A 14,543-nucleotide genomic window follows, 5' to 3' on the forward strand; every position below is an offset into this window, starting at 1 on the left:
GTGATGCCTAGCCGAGCGCTTTCCCTCTCTTCTTCCACACCGCACACGCCACGACGCCACCCGAAAACCGGAGGTTTGAAATGTCCTCGCGATTTAAGGCATAAAATATGGCAACCCAGTCGTTGATCGCCATGCCACTTCCAGTCCACTAAAGACGTGGCAGAGTATGCGCGCCGGTTTGGACCGTGTTTTTGACATTGCGATGGAATTCATGTCGATTCCAGAAAATCTGTGGTGTCCGAGCATCTATTGTCATGTGATGGTTGTATGGCCATTCTAAGAAGGTGTCGCTTTCACCCTTAAAACCCAGCGAATGGACATTCCTTGACTCTGTAGGATCTGTTTTAAAATCCTAAACAAGTAATATTGCTTTCACCTGTGCGTATTACAATCTCTTGCATATCTCAGCGGGACTTCATCTTTCATTTTTGCGATTTTCTTGCTTCTTGTTTAACTGTACTGTACAGGGATTCAGTGGTGCCATGTGTTTTAGTTAATTTTGCACTAAGTGACATTTTATAACATTTATTGTTTATTTTTTCAAAAGTCACTAGTGCCAACTGTATTTAGTCGTTAACAAGTTGAAGATTATACTTTATCAAACGTTTATACACTTCTGTTTCAAACTTGGTTCCACCTCTCAAACATTAAGATAGGGTCCTACAAAAGTAGTTAACTGTGTTTCAAGCTTTTTAGAAGTGCCCGGCAAAGATTTTGATCAATCAATTATTTGATGAAAGAAATCTGCATCGAAGGTCATTAATCAATTAAGGCTAAATGATGAATGACTAATCGTTAGCCGAATAAAAGAATTAACCATCCCGAGATCTTGTGCGCTTGCCGATCTAGGAGTCCGTGTTGGGGGCAACAGTGAGTGCGTGTCGTACACCGAGTGGGATCTCGTATTCTCATCGCTGCACATATGGCCACACATGCCAGAACGGCAAAAAGTACGAGTGGCAGGTTATCGATGCGGACGGCCGTTAACTCGCCTTTATCTTTTTGTGTTCAGCGCCGCACAATCTGGCCGTATGGACGATAAACATTTCTCACTCTCGCGAGAAGCTGACAACCCATCGGTTCCACTGCCACAGTAATTTTCAATGCCAGTGGTTGGAACGCCCGTAACGCTACCCTGACAACAGTCACGGGGTCCAAAGGTCCACAAGGTGGCGGAGACCTAATCGCGTGCTGGCATAGTGCTTCGTGGAGACAAGGTCTGTTTCACATTTTCATCTTAATTTGTCTTCCATTTATGCAAGTGTGCAGCTAGATATATTGTGTGTAACTGTGTGTGTTTAGCTAAAGATTGCTTGAACTAGACAGGCGCTGCAGGCAAGGGCTCTGAATTAGTTTTACAGCGAACTTGAAAAGGGGAGTTCCGCAACTGCTTTTGCGAGGTGACGGTGTACGATGATATGGTCGATATCAAATGTAAATGCAATGCAAAGTGTGTCGGAAGCCCGCATACGCTTCGAAACGTAATGATAAACGATTATAAAATAAAAGTTACCTTGCGTGTATCTCATTCGAATAGACAGGAACTTACATGCACGCTTCTTTTTTTTTTATACCAGTAAACCCTCATTTTTTTTCTCATGTCGAGTTGTACGGATTCCACGTTAGAGGTCAGTTACAAGTGTTTGCGCGGTTGTAGCGCTGAAAGGAGAAAGCTGACGCTGTAGTGCTCTGTATGAGCGCTTAGCTAGGCCAGCATACAGAGCCTTTGTACATATGAAGCGAATAACCCACTTGTATACCGCTTCGTTGTCCTTGATGTATAAATTGTCAGACTGGTAGACATACGTGCAGGATTTTATCTTCTTCTTTTTTTTGGCTACCTGAGAATTTTTACATGCACCGAAATCTTAGTACGGTACTGCAATTTTGTACTGTGTATGTAGGCAAAGCGTAGAAAGGGTGCTTGGGGTGGTACCACCATCAGCAATGCGAAACTATGCCGCATAATGACCACAAATTACACACTTCAGTACATGACGACGATTGTTGCGAAATAAAAATATCGGATCTATAAAAGTGACAATAGTCGGGACGAAAGAGTGCTGGGGGCTTCAAATTAGATCTCAGAACAAACAGTTCATTTGAGTTAGGTTACAGGCTCGGCCACAACGACCACTTTCTTTACTCTGACATGTGCATGCGTTTATCTACAATGATTGCCAATCCAGCGATAACTTTTCACCTTATCCAAGTAAAATCATTAGAATTTGCATAACTAATGTGCCTGTGCCTTTTCGTGTTTCATCAAGTGACATGTCTCATACAAGCACTGAGTGTTTCAGGGCACCCGACTTTCTGTTGAGCGTTCATGAAAAGCTCATGAGCTGTAGCTGCGGCGGTCCCATGCGCTTTATCAGAACTCAAATACTTTTGCTTAGTTTGTATATTTAGATAGCGGCCGTCTGCAAACAAAGACTAAGAGAAAAAATTATCTGTGCTGTGTAAGTGATCGAGTAGGTGTTCCTTTAATGTTTCTATGAGTGTATTCGTTATTGGTATTCGTTATTGTAGCAATATCATTTAGCTTATGTTCAATCACTGTATTTTGCATTGCGTTACACTTTCTTTGAGCCTTTTGTTTCATTTGGAGTTTGTTTGTACACTTTCGATGTGTGATTATGCATGCTGCGGTCCTGTTAGTGTGATTTTATATGCGTATTTATGACTTTGTTATCATATGTGCGTTCAAGGATAGGGATCTATGGAAGGTCATAGCAACCAGTTCCCACGAAAGCGTAACATCATTTTAAAGGGGTACCGACATGATATTATTGGCTATTCAATTTATTTGCACTAAATGAAGGTCCTAGAGCTCTAACCCTCGAAAAAGAAGTTGTGGCAACCCAAGCGGAATTGGCTGATGGCCGACGGTTGGAAAACTGCTTGGGGTACGTCTGCTGCCTACTATCGTGGCCAGCCATAGAAGGAAAAGGTAGGGTCGAGGTTGTTTGCCGACTACGTCTGCATATGGGTGGCCAAAAGACGTGGGACCGGGGTTGCCGTACAACCATTGCCCAGGGCTGGCTGTGATAGGTTGGCACCAATGCGAAGTGGGAACTACGTCGTGCCTAAGTACGTTGCCAACGAATTGCATAAGACGCATTCAAAAGTGTTTTCAGGCCTTTCGACCTCAATGTGAGGTTTTTCGCAAGTGCCTAAATTAGATTTGACTGAATAATAACTGTGATAATTTGATAAAAGTGTTCCGGTTGTCTACTTTGTTATATGAATAAGGAGTTTTTTTTTTTTTTTCATTGCTTAGTTGAGAGCACTATAGCACCTTCCGGAAACCAGTGCGCCTTATAATGGATCTGCATTCTTTCTGTCTTAAGTATTAACGCGACAGCGTTAATCTTAATGTATGACCTAAACACAACCTACAGACGTGAAAGCGTCGGGTTTAAGTTAATTATAGTAGAAAACAATTCTGTTGCGCGGAAACTCAAACACAAACCCTTTTCCGAAGCGGCGAAACAAAACCATCGCGCTCGACTCCGCGCATCCGCAACAAAGATGCGGTTGCCGGGAAGCGTGACAAGCAATCAGAGATCTTTGAAGGCTATCGCGATCCACTGTTAAAGGCAAAGCTTAAGCGAATTGATTAAGTGAATTATTATTTTTTTTGCCTATATGTCATTTTGCATTTGACATTTCTTTACTGTGATATTTTTAATGGCACCAAGCGTATCCTTTGATGCAAGCCAGATACAATCAGTCTGTTTAAAATTGGTAATCATATTTTGATAACGTCGTTCTAGTGAACCATTTGTTCTAGTCAATGGGCACTGGGCTATGTGGCACAAGCTTCAGCATTTTGTGTGATTTTTTAATATAACTGCTTCTAAATAAAATTTTAAATGAACGTGCTCTGTGGTGCAGCACATCTTATACTGTGCATGCTGAACAGCATGCTTGCTTGCTATCGGCTGGGAATATGCAGTTTCATAAGTATAACACATGCAGGAATCCAGCTATGCCCAGTGTAGGCCCCGACATAAGCTGACCTACAAATTTCCGTGGGCCATCCCAGTGAATCCACTTCGTCCGTAGGACATTCGAATCATGTCCGAGTGCCCATGCACCATTTTGAATACCCTATAGTTAACCGATGTAAGAACGATGTCAGTCGCCAAGAACGGCCCGAACGAAATTTCGAAACATGCGCCACATGTGGTACGGTTGGCCAATATATACTTGCCCGACGTGGGGCCGAGCAAAATTTTCCCATTCAGAAGCCTCCTCATCAACAGCCTATTTTATGTCCAATGCAGGACGAAGGTGTCTCCCTGTGATTTCCAATTACCCCTGTCTTGCGCCAACTGATTCCAACTAGCGCCTGCGAATTTCCTAATTTCATCACCCCATCTAGTTTTCTACCGTCCTCGACTGTGCTTCCCTCCTCTTGGCACACATTCTGTAACTCTAATGGTCCACCGGTGATCTATTACATGGCCTTCCCGGGCCATTTTCTTTCTCTTAATGTCAATTAGAATATCTGCTATCCCCGTTTGCTCTCTGATCCACACCGTTTGCTTCCTCTCTCTTAATGTTACGCCTAACATTCTTCGTTCCATCGCTCGTTGCGCGGTCCTTAACTTGTTCTCGAGCTTTGTCAGCCTCCAAGTTTCTGCCCCATGTGTTAGCACCGGTAGAATGCATTGATTGTAGACCTTTCTTTTAAATGATAGTAATTGAACTTGGTAAACGGGCTCCTCCACAGACTCTAGAGGCTGACTATTGAGAAGCCTGAAAGCGCAGTAAATAATTTAATATTGTTCCTGCAGCCACTTTCGGTTTCCTTTCCCTGGACGGTACTGTGTCATGACGTCCCAACACAGTATGTGGTCACGTGGGACCAGGACATTGTGATGTTTTGACGCTCGCTCTTGCACCGTCGTCTTCTACGCTGATACACTGGCGTTCACAACGAGTAGCAGCGTAGGAGGTGACCGAGCGAGCCGGATCGATTGTCAAAACGTAACGTCCTGCTGCCACATACTGTGCCGGGACGTCAGGACACACTATCTGCCTAGGAACGAAACCGAAACTGGCTTTAGAAAAGCTATTATACTAAATTATTTAAAGTGCCCTGAGAATTGTCACTGTTCTGTCTGTGGATTAGAGGCCGTGGAATTTCATCTAACGGACGAAGTGAGTAGTCGAAAATATCATGTCAGTACCCCGATAACTTGAATACTTTGGAAAACTATCCAATGGAACTAAACGACTTGCTGCATTAAGCATGGATATTTAATCTTGAAATCAACAAATAACAGCCACCATTTGTGATATGTCGGAAGTTACCAAACAGGAGGTTGCCACACCGCAATTCGCAGCGTTGTTGGACTTCGAAGCTCGGCCAACTGCTCGACACGGGCTAGCATGGACCGCTGTCCGAATGAAGGGTGCCTGAAGGAGCTTTCGGAAACAGAAGTCAAGGTGTGCCTCACCTATACCAAAGAGCGTTGCTTTAGCAGTTTTATTTTTTATCATGCGATCGCAGCGAGAAAACATTGGCTACTATGAAGCCCGATGTCTCAAAGGCTTATATCGTATAAGCAACGGGACATAAACTCGACATTCCACGAGTTTGACCATCTAACATTTACCACTCTGAGTTCTTGCTGAAGAATTTTGTCTTCTACCAGGAGATAATGTTTCATCGTTAATCTTTTACCAAATGTTAAGTGAGAATGAGCCGCATGGCCAACACATTGTGGAAAATTGTTTATTTATTGTTGCTGCAATGCATGTCGTTTTCGTTATGGTTTCTCATTTATTAAGTAAAGGGTAGTAATTCATAACATATGGTGCAAAACACCATATGTCAAGCACTGCTACAAATGTGAAGGATAGTCTTGCATGTCAGTTCTGCGGAATCCCGCGAGGTGGTGGAAGTGTCATGAAAGGAAAGTCATCCACCCGAATAAAGCACGAAGTATCAAATAAACCCAGACGAGTATCTCTGAAAGAAAGCTTCGCGGTCGAGTAGCATTCTGTCCTGGTCCGCTTAACCACCTGACCCTCCTAGTTAGCTCAGATGTTAGAGCGACCGCCCCTGAAAGGAGTTGGTCCCGTGTTTGAATCGCGGACCGTGACGAATTTTTCTTCAACTGCGAAGCTTTCGTTCTTCTAAGAAACCTTTGTAGCTCCGTGCTATACGTTCGGGTGGATAACAGTTTTCCCTTTCATGAAAGTTATTATTATAGTTCTTATTATTATTATTATTATTATTATTATTATTATAACGTAATTCTACGGAAGGACGACGACAACGCCACGACAACAATGACACCACAATGATACCACGAAAATAACGGCGCGATGACGATGGAGACACCAGCAGAACTAGCCACGATGAAGTCACTACCGTCTATAGCTTAACTATGGCACAGAGTCAAGCAAAACCTAATATTCTGGAAAATGCTATCATGAGTCACTCTGCATCTGATTACCCGCATTAAGGCAAAGCTTTCTTTGCACACCATTCCAGGATTTGATGACCTGCCGCCGCCAATTCCATCAAACTCGCCCAATACTTCACACACAGGACAGCACCAATATAACGAATCTGCTTACGGATACATAATAACAATACCCAAATGTCCTCACTGCAGCACTTCCTTTAATGAAGCTAAGTTTTCGCATGCCTTCCTCCTGGAGCGTGGCGCGCCTGCTCGGTCGGTTTCTTCCCGAGTAAAGTAGGCCGATATTGAATGCAAGCTAACTTAAAACTAAATGGTGTAATCAAAACTGGGCCAATCTCGGATGCACTGCATATAATCGGCAGTCGTGAGGCTCACGCGGCGGGGCTATTCGCGCACTGCAGTCTTGCCGGGTATGCACGTGATCGCTATGTTGCTATGTTGTACAGAAGAGAAACACTTACATGCGCGTGGCCGCGAAGCCAAGTGACACAGAACTTCTGCGATGGGAAAAGAACGGGAAGAGTTCTTTGCATGTATCCGGAGGTAAAACAAAATTGTCAGGAGCGTGCGTTTCTTTGCATAGCATTTAATTGATACGTCTCAATACAGGTTCATTTAACGTTGATTCTAACAAGCGCGTTGGTTCTGTTGTAATTTGTTTCTTTGTACTCACTTATTGCTAACATCTGGCTCTGGGTGTGTCAGTGAGAGGTAACCGCCATTGAAGTCTTGATTTTGCATTTCTCTTTTTCTCTCGCGATCTCTCTCAGCCGCACCTGGAAAGATGCGCCTATCGAAAGACGCGCTGCAATCTGTGCAGCACAGACGTAGTTTTGAACAGTTTCCTTGAGCACTGTACCACCACTTGTCCCAAGAGAAGCGTTATATGCAAGGTCTGCACAGCTGTGATCTTCGCAGGGGAAATGCAGGTATGAAATCGATAACGAGTGCTTACTTTTTACAAGTTTTTCCACTGAGGCAGATATTGACTATTTATAAACGTTTACTCAAGAGTGTTTTTTCTTGTTTCCACTTGTTTGTCGCCAGAGCATTTGGGCGCTCAATCTTGTCTATTCAGCCATTTCAAGCGAGGGCGACCCCACTTAAGATGATCTGATTTTTATGGAAGCATATTAGCTGTGTTTGAGAGATGCTTGGGCCGGTAGGCAGCGTAGGTTACCCCTATTCTTTGACACAATTGTGCAACAATACGCTGCAAATTCGGCAAGCTAAAAGGGGGAAAAATACGCAGTGAGATCAATTCCAATACGCACAAGAAAAAAACGTTCCTAGATAAGTTAAACGAGATCTCTCAACAACGTCCCATTATGAACGCTGGGGAACGTATAAACAAGAACTATCCAAACACAGAAACACTACTCTCGTGAGGAGGTAGAGGGCAGGGCTCCCACTCGAAAACGCTTGCCGCCTATCGTGTGGCGAGTTCTTTCTCATTTATCATAAAAGAAATGAAGTGTTTGTGTTAAAATTAGCCACTAGGGCAAGAGTTAAAAGTACGATGTTTTTATTTCTTTTCTTTTCTTGAGATAAAAAGAAACAGAGGAGTTGTCACCGTTTGCTGACGACGGCTACCCATTTTCTCTTGGTTAATAACATAGAATAAAAAAAAAAAACTTTAATCCTTGCACTAGTGGTACCTAAACAAAACAAAACAATATGTAGTAGATACCAGCTTGAGGAAAAATAGCACATACTCTGAATGGTGGACGCAAAATTGGGTGGTATGTTCAAGTTACCTTCCGTGGGCCATAGGTTCTTATTGAAAGCATTAGAAATTTAAGAACAAAGAAGGCAATGCTTTTCACACACCATGGTTTTAGTCTTGTTCGGCTTATTCTCATAATTAAATTGGAGAGCAATATATTACTCATGCAGTCTCAAAAGCTACACTTTTTTCGCACGCTTTTCAAAAGCTACAATTTTTCGCACGCTTTCTTCCGATAGATGCTACTTAAATGGCGCTTCGCTCGAGTTCTTGCAAAGACTGAGCGCTTGCTGCGACTTCTTTTCAGGAACATTCCAAGACTTGTCACAATGTGGGCGATAAAATAGAAGTGAGTCCTTCTCTTTTATTTTCTTGTTTTCTTGACGCGAAGGATGACCTTGATTGGCATATAGGCAAATAAATATGAACGGCAGCCACAAGTATCGCTTGTTACAGGCAGCAAATATCATAGATACAGAGGTGCGACAGCAGTAATTCATTATGAGCCTTTAAATCGTGAATAAACGCGACAACGGCCGGTTATACTGTTTGCCTTTTTGTCCTACCGGTAACCCTTCTATTTGTAGTCATGAAGGATGAGTAAGCGGCGAACTCTACCTTTTTCCTGCTCTGAACCGTGTTTCAGGGAATATAAATAAAGGGTGTATATTAGAAGACTTCTGAAAATTGTGGTCATAGGAAATTCATAGAATTTAACCTGTACAGAGGATAAACTTCTACGTCACTTTCTGTTGAAAAAATTCCGGTCAACACTAGTTAACGTCGCTCCAATCTTGCATAGCCTTTCAGTCTTGTACAGCATGGAACATTTGCTGAGTGAATTAAGAGAACGTGCTTGTTTGCACTTGCACGCAGCGTGTTTGCAAGTACTGCTTTCTGACGGTAAGTACTTGTAACAGGTCATTAGAGAACAAGAATACAATTCCCTTATCGGCAGAATAATTACACGTTGCCAAAATGTAATGCACCAAAAAGAAAAAAAACAATTCTGCACTCTGTCGGACATCCGAAAAGACGACAACAATTTGTATCTGTCACTTAAGGCGCATTCAATGTTGCAGAAATCTATCGTCCCACAAGGTAAAGGTGCCTCGAAGAAAAAGGCGAAGAGTGGCAACATCAACACGGACGCCGAAATCAAAGAACTGCGGAAACTACTGAACGCTGCGATGAAGGAAATAGCCGAGCTGAAGCTTTCACAGGTGCATGAAATATTCAATACAATAGACTACATAATTGACTTACAAGCATTTATACATTGTTCCGGTAAATGTACTACTGTATGAGGCACTTAATAGACAGTTACACACCTGCCAATGATTGTGACACAGTGAGAATCATGTCCCACAAAAAAAGAAATGGCGTTATTGTCGGATGAAGTGCACTTCATTACAATCTCTAATGTGCCCGGTGTGTTGCTCTCGCGTGCGATTCAATTCACGCAGTAGTACTGATGCGGTCACGGCGATCTGCATGCATGGAGAATTCTTCAAGTACACCATGTGCATGTAAAGATATATAAGGTGGTGGCCCTGACAGTCCGCATTGCTGGAACATTCGATATGCGTGTTCGATAGTAGCTCAATATGGTTGTTCGTTTCGTCGTCGTGCTTTGAAAAGAAGGAACCTTTAAACTAGTTAATAGGTTAAATCTGGCTGATGGTGTAGTGCAGCGTTAAGAATTTCCACAGTTTTCCGGTGTAATACACTGGCATTGCAGTTGTTTTTAGTGCTTTAATGCACGCACAGCGTTTTATCATAAAAGTATACGGTGCATTACTGAATTTCTTACCGCACGTTTGACGGCGCATGTCTCAAAACTGTTGCCATCTTCAGAACTTCTTCAAGGTGCATATACCATGCATGTACACCGGCAACAATTCGTAAATTACAATATGTGCCGCAATGCAATTTGCTGAAAACTTAAATAGCGAGATTTTCACAATTAGTGAATTATGAATTTAATTTTACTGTGTAAACAGGGGCCCTATAATGTAAAACTATTCCAATCTGTTTTTATTCCAATCTCCTGACGTCAAATTTGCGTAACCGCCGAAGCAAGCACCAGGCGGTGACCCGTAGGGTTGTCTGAAAAGACCAACCAAGCGCTCTCCTCGTTCATAGTAGGTCACTTTTGTTTGCTTTAAAGACGAATAACATTGCCTACACTGAGCGTCTTGTCTTATCTAATTGGCTGAGAAGAGGCGAGGAGCACGCTCAAGTGGAGAGGGATTCGATAGGGCCGAGCCACTGCACTGATAGTCGATAACCGGATGAAGAGGGTGCTACCGGCGTTTGCGATTGGTCCACTTTATCTTACTTAGCCTGCGGTGGCTCGTCGAAAATCGCGGCGGCATGCAACGGAAGCTTAATAATGACGCTGAAACGGATGCTCAGCAAAGAAGAGTTGGCAGAACGAGGTCGTAAACGTTCCGAAAGTGCTCGAAAACATTATACGGCCACGAAAAAGGTTTTATTATATACGCAAATAAACCCATGCTCTCTAACAGGTGCGAGTCGCCAGTGCCTGAGCGATCGGCGACAGCCATCTTTTATTCCTTTCGGAAGGGGCAGTCTGCCGCTATTCAGAAGAAAATTCAGTTTTGTTCGGCATATTAATGCATATTTAATGCGTACACGTCACTTCGACGAGTTGAACTTATGCGCTTTTGTGACATCGCGTGACAGGCAGGTGAAGTAGGTGCAGCCCGAAAACTTTTGACCAATAGCCAAGGGCTAATGGCGAAAAGGCATCGAATCAGAAATAACTATTTTTCTTTTTTCGGTCAAATAATGCATAATCAGTGCGTACACGTCTTATCGGATGGGGAGCTATCGCGGTTTTCGTGACGTCGCGTGACAGACAGGTGAAGTGGGGGTGGTCCAAAAAAGTTTTTGACCAATCGCGGAAGGCTGATTACATAATTGGAATAGAAAAGTTTGGAATAGTTTTACGTTATAGCGCCCCAGTATCCGGGCTTTCCCATCGATTACAACTTCGTTATTTGCAACGGGTAATAATAAAAAAAATCCTTAGTCTAAATAATAAACACCTGCTATATATTTCGATATCTTGACGCTGCATCCTCGACCCTCTTCTTTAGAGCGTTCAGGAAAGAAAGACGGCCGCCCTACTGCGTCGAACGGGGGCGTCGTACGTCTGGTGCCTGGAGTCGTACCGCATACTTCGCCAGCATGCGATCTCGCGCCGTGACGACTGTCTCAGTGAGCCAATCTTCTTCGGCCTGGCCGGCTGCAAGTTCAGGCTGCAGGCTAACCTGTATGGCATCGGATGCGGTGCTGGCACGCACATGGCTTTTTTCGTCCAGTCCAAGGTCGTAGATGTGGCCAGAATGGACAGTTGCTGTGTCAAGAAAACAAGGGTGAGCTGCCTCTATCTTTCGCCGCCTATATAAAGGGGGAAAATAAAGCCTCACTCAAAACAATAGATAACAGCCAACTATTTTCACGTCTGGCGCACGGGAAACCTAAGGAGACAAAGAAAACGTTCAACATGTACATCTGGCAATGATGAATGTGTCGTCAGCAAATGTAGGAAATCTACAAGAATTTACGCGCTATCGAGTTGTCATCTTGTTTGTTTTAAATACTTCAATAAATAAATAAATAAATCATTTGATCGATTGCATATTCGTTGATATTTCTCGCTTTAGATGAGCAACACAATTGCATGGCACTGTTCATTGTGCGTGTTCACTTCGAGTCAGTAACCTAAGAAACCAGTCTGTGAATGGGCAGAATGAGCATTTGCGCGACACCACAATGTAACAATCAAGGGTAACTAATTAAAGAGCGCAGATAATCGGAACAGGGAACTTTCAAAATCTTAACGATCCAGTTTACATTTGTCGAAGTTCCTGTGTGCTGAAGCAAGCGATTAATCCCTGTGTCGTAGTACGAACAGCTAGCCACATTGTTCCAAGAGGACGCCTGTATCAGGGACGGATACAGAACAGCCTCGAGAAGAGGTGGGAAATGGAGCTTTCGAAACGCTGAGTTTCGCCAACGTTAAAGTGCCGGCATTCCTTGGGGAGAGAGATAGGGGAAATAGTTGTATGCGCCACTGTCTAGCAGAAAGTGTTTATGCTGCGAATCTGCTTTTCCTCGAGAAATATTGTAACCTTAGAACTGCTCAAGGTAAAGCTGCCGGGCAACAATTCTGGTTATCATCTTTATTACCCTTTCAACCTGTTGATACTTGTGTAGTGTTTACATTATATTTGTGTGCATTTGTGTGCACGTATTTTTCTGTGCCACGCATAATCTAACCCATAAGAGTAACTGTTACGATGTCGCAGTGCTTGATCCGGGTGGCCTCGCAACGGGAGGGCGTGGATCACGTCGACCTTACGTTCGACTTTTCTGTCTCGGGTCAGGACCGTCGACGCTCCACGAGCCGTCCGCTGCACATGTGGAACACGCTTTTCGGCCGCGAGAAGTTCATCCTCTTCGAAGAGCTCGAAGACCAGCGTGTTGGATACGTTGTTGATGACATGTTGATCCTGGAATTCCACGTGATAGACTGATTAAGTAAAACAAACACAAGAACAAGCATGAAGCAAAGAAAGTTGTGTGTTCTGAAGGTGGGTTAAATCCACAAATCATCTTGGGTACTAGGCGCGAACACACACAAGACACAAGGAAGGAGACGGGACAGAGCGCCACTTACAACTGCTTTATTCGGAGGCACATCACACACTTATATACCCGTCTTAGACGCAAGGAGCGCAATCAGGTCAAGGTTGATATAGAAGCGAACTGGTTAAATATTTCTTTTCAGCCATATATAAAGATATTGATGGATCGCTGACGCACATACTTCCTTTCTTTCCGATAAAGAAAGCTTCAATTAGCTCCCGAGCTTTTTTATCTTATACTCTTTGCTAGAATCACGAAGTTGCTAAACTTGCTTTGCTAAGTTGCTTTGCAAAATTCACAAAGTTTCGATCATTACTTGCCGGTTTAGTTCCCAACAAAACCGGAGTGCTCGTCGTCTACGGTTACGTCACCTTAAGAAAAAAAAAAGACAGTTTTGCTGTAAAAGAACGATGGCGCCATCTGGTACCACTACGGTGATACTAGCGGTGATATTGCGACCGTGCGAGCCTGCATATTGTTCAACTTTGAGCTAGTGAATGGAACTTGTCTGTGTAAACTGAAAATGGCTGACACTGATTTCCCTCAGGCAACGGAAAATGTACCACATGGAACTAATTTTTAGACAGCAGACGCCTCTACCTGAAAAAATCCGCATTTTCGTCGTAAAGCGCACTTATCCCACTGTCACAGGGCTCAGAATTACGTTTCAAGTAGCACGAATGATTCCTATCTCCCGAGTTGCACCGGCAGCAAGCTAGATCTGAACATGCACGCCGTCGACTCGTAGGCTGCCGATATCCTGCGTCCTAATGATAGTCTTCCCGCGTACTTTGTGTTCCCTTAAAAATGCAGTTATGAACAAAAACTACGTTAGCCGCTTTCTTAAACCACTGAAAACGGAATACATGCCTTATTTTATACCGCGTTCCGTTTTTAACGCTGTAAATGTGTCTCACGACTGCTTTTTCAGAAAAGAAAAAAAAGGAAAAACACAAAATGAAGTTCGGTAGGTTGTACCGGAGACGCAGCCGCAGTGGGGAAGGTGAAACGTCTTATGCGTGCATAGGGTGTATGGGCACTATAGGATATAGAGAAAAGGCGTTAGAAAATACAGAGGTGGCATTTATTCACGCATTGCGAAGGTTACTTATGATACGGCTGATGGGGTTCCTATAGTCGAATCTTGCAATCGTGCTCGCTCCCTACTCGCAATGGGCCCGCCACAGTCAACATTGGTGGTCCTTGATTGGCATTCCTCTGTCTTGCTGCCCGAGTCTCTTCACGCCATCTCTGGGCCCTACGTGTAGAACGCGGAGGCGCCATAGCCGAGAAACCGTCGAATTTCTGCAACAAATTGCACACTTGTAAGCTTTATAACTCCTAATGAGCACAGATATGAATTTGATCGATTGCGCCTTCCGTACAATGACTCTCTCAAACGCGACCACTCCCGCTCGAATTGACAAACGTACTGCCAAGCTACGCCTCTCTCAACGCCGAACGAGAGACCCAACTGCGATTGCGTCATCTATGGCGCGTTATGCATGCGACCATAGGCGCCGACTACGGGGGGGGGGGGGGGGGGGGGGTGTAGTCTCCGGGGCCCTAGCCCCCTTCCGAAGATTTCCGGGGGGGGGGGGGGCTGAGCCCCCCCCCTCCCCGCTCCCGCACGCCCACCTAAAGTGCCATTACCAGAGCTTCATCCCTCACATCATTTGAGGATTCTT

The 14,543-nt window shown here is 44.0% G+C and overlaps 1 protein-coding gene across 4 annotated transcripts in view; it reads left to right on the forward strand.

Annotated features, from left to right (window-relative positions):
• The window catches only part of LOC126531443 (uncharacterized), a 33,996-nt gene extending 21,212 nt beyond the window's left edge, over positions 1 to 12,784 (forward strand). For 2 of the 4 annotated variants that reach the window (XM_055071169.2, XM_072288435.1), the window contains 6 exons: positions 5,358 to 5,460; positions 7,220 to 7,378; positions 8,483 to 8,524; positions 9,258 to 9,398; positions 11,301 to 11,579; positions 12,516 to 12,784. In XM_055071169.2, the coding sequence (XP_054927144.1) occupies positions 5,358 to 5,460; positions 7,220 to 7,378; positions 8,483 to 8,524; positions 9,258 to 9,398; positions 11,301 to 11,579; positions 12,516 to 12,743 (952 nt within the window). In that variant the 3' untranslated portion in view covers positions 12,744 to 12,784. Of the gene's footprint in view, positions 1 to 1,012; positions 1,218 to 5,357; positions 5,461 to 7,219; positions 7,379 to 8,482; positions 8,525 to 9,257; positions 9,399 to 11,300; positions 11,580 to 12,515 lie in introns of all 4 variants that reach the window. The other 2 variants (XM_055071171.2, XM_055071172.2) reach the window with 2 other exon arrangements.
• Positions 12,785 to 14,543: the final 1,759 nt, after the last annotated feature.

This window comes from Dermacentor andersoni, chromosome 5 (assembly GCF_023375885.2).
Source record: "Dermacentor andersoni chromosome 5, qqDerAnde1_hic_scaffold, whole genome shotgun sequence".
Lineage (NCBI taxonomy): Eukaryota > Metazoa > Arthropoda > Arachnida > Ixodida > Ixodidae > Dermacentor > Dermacentor andersoni.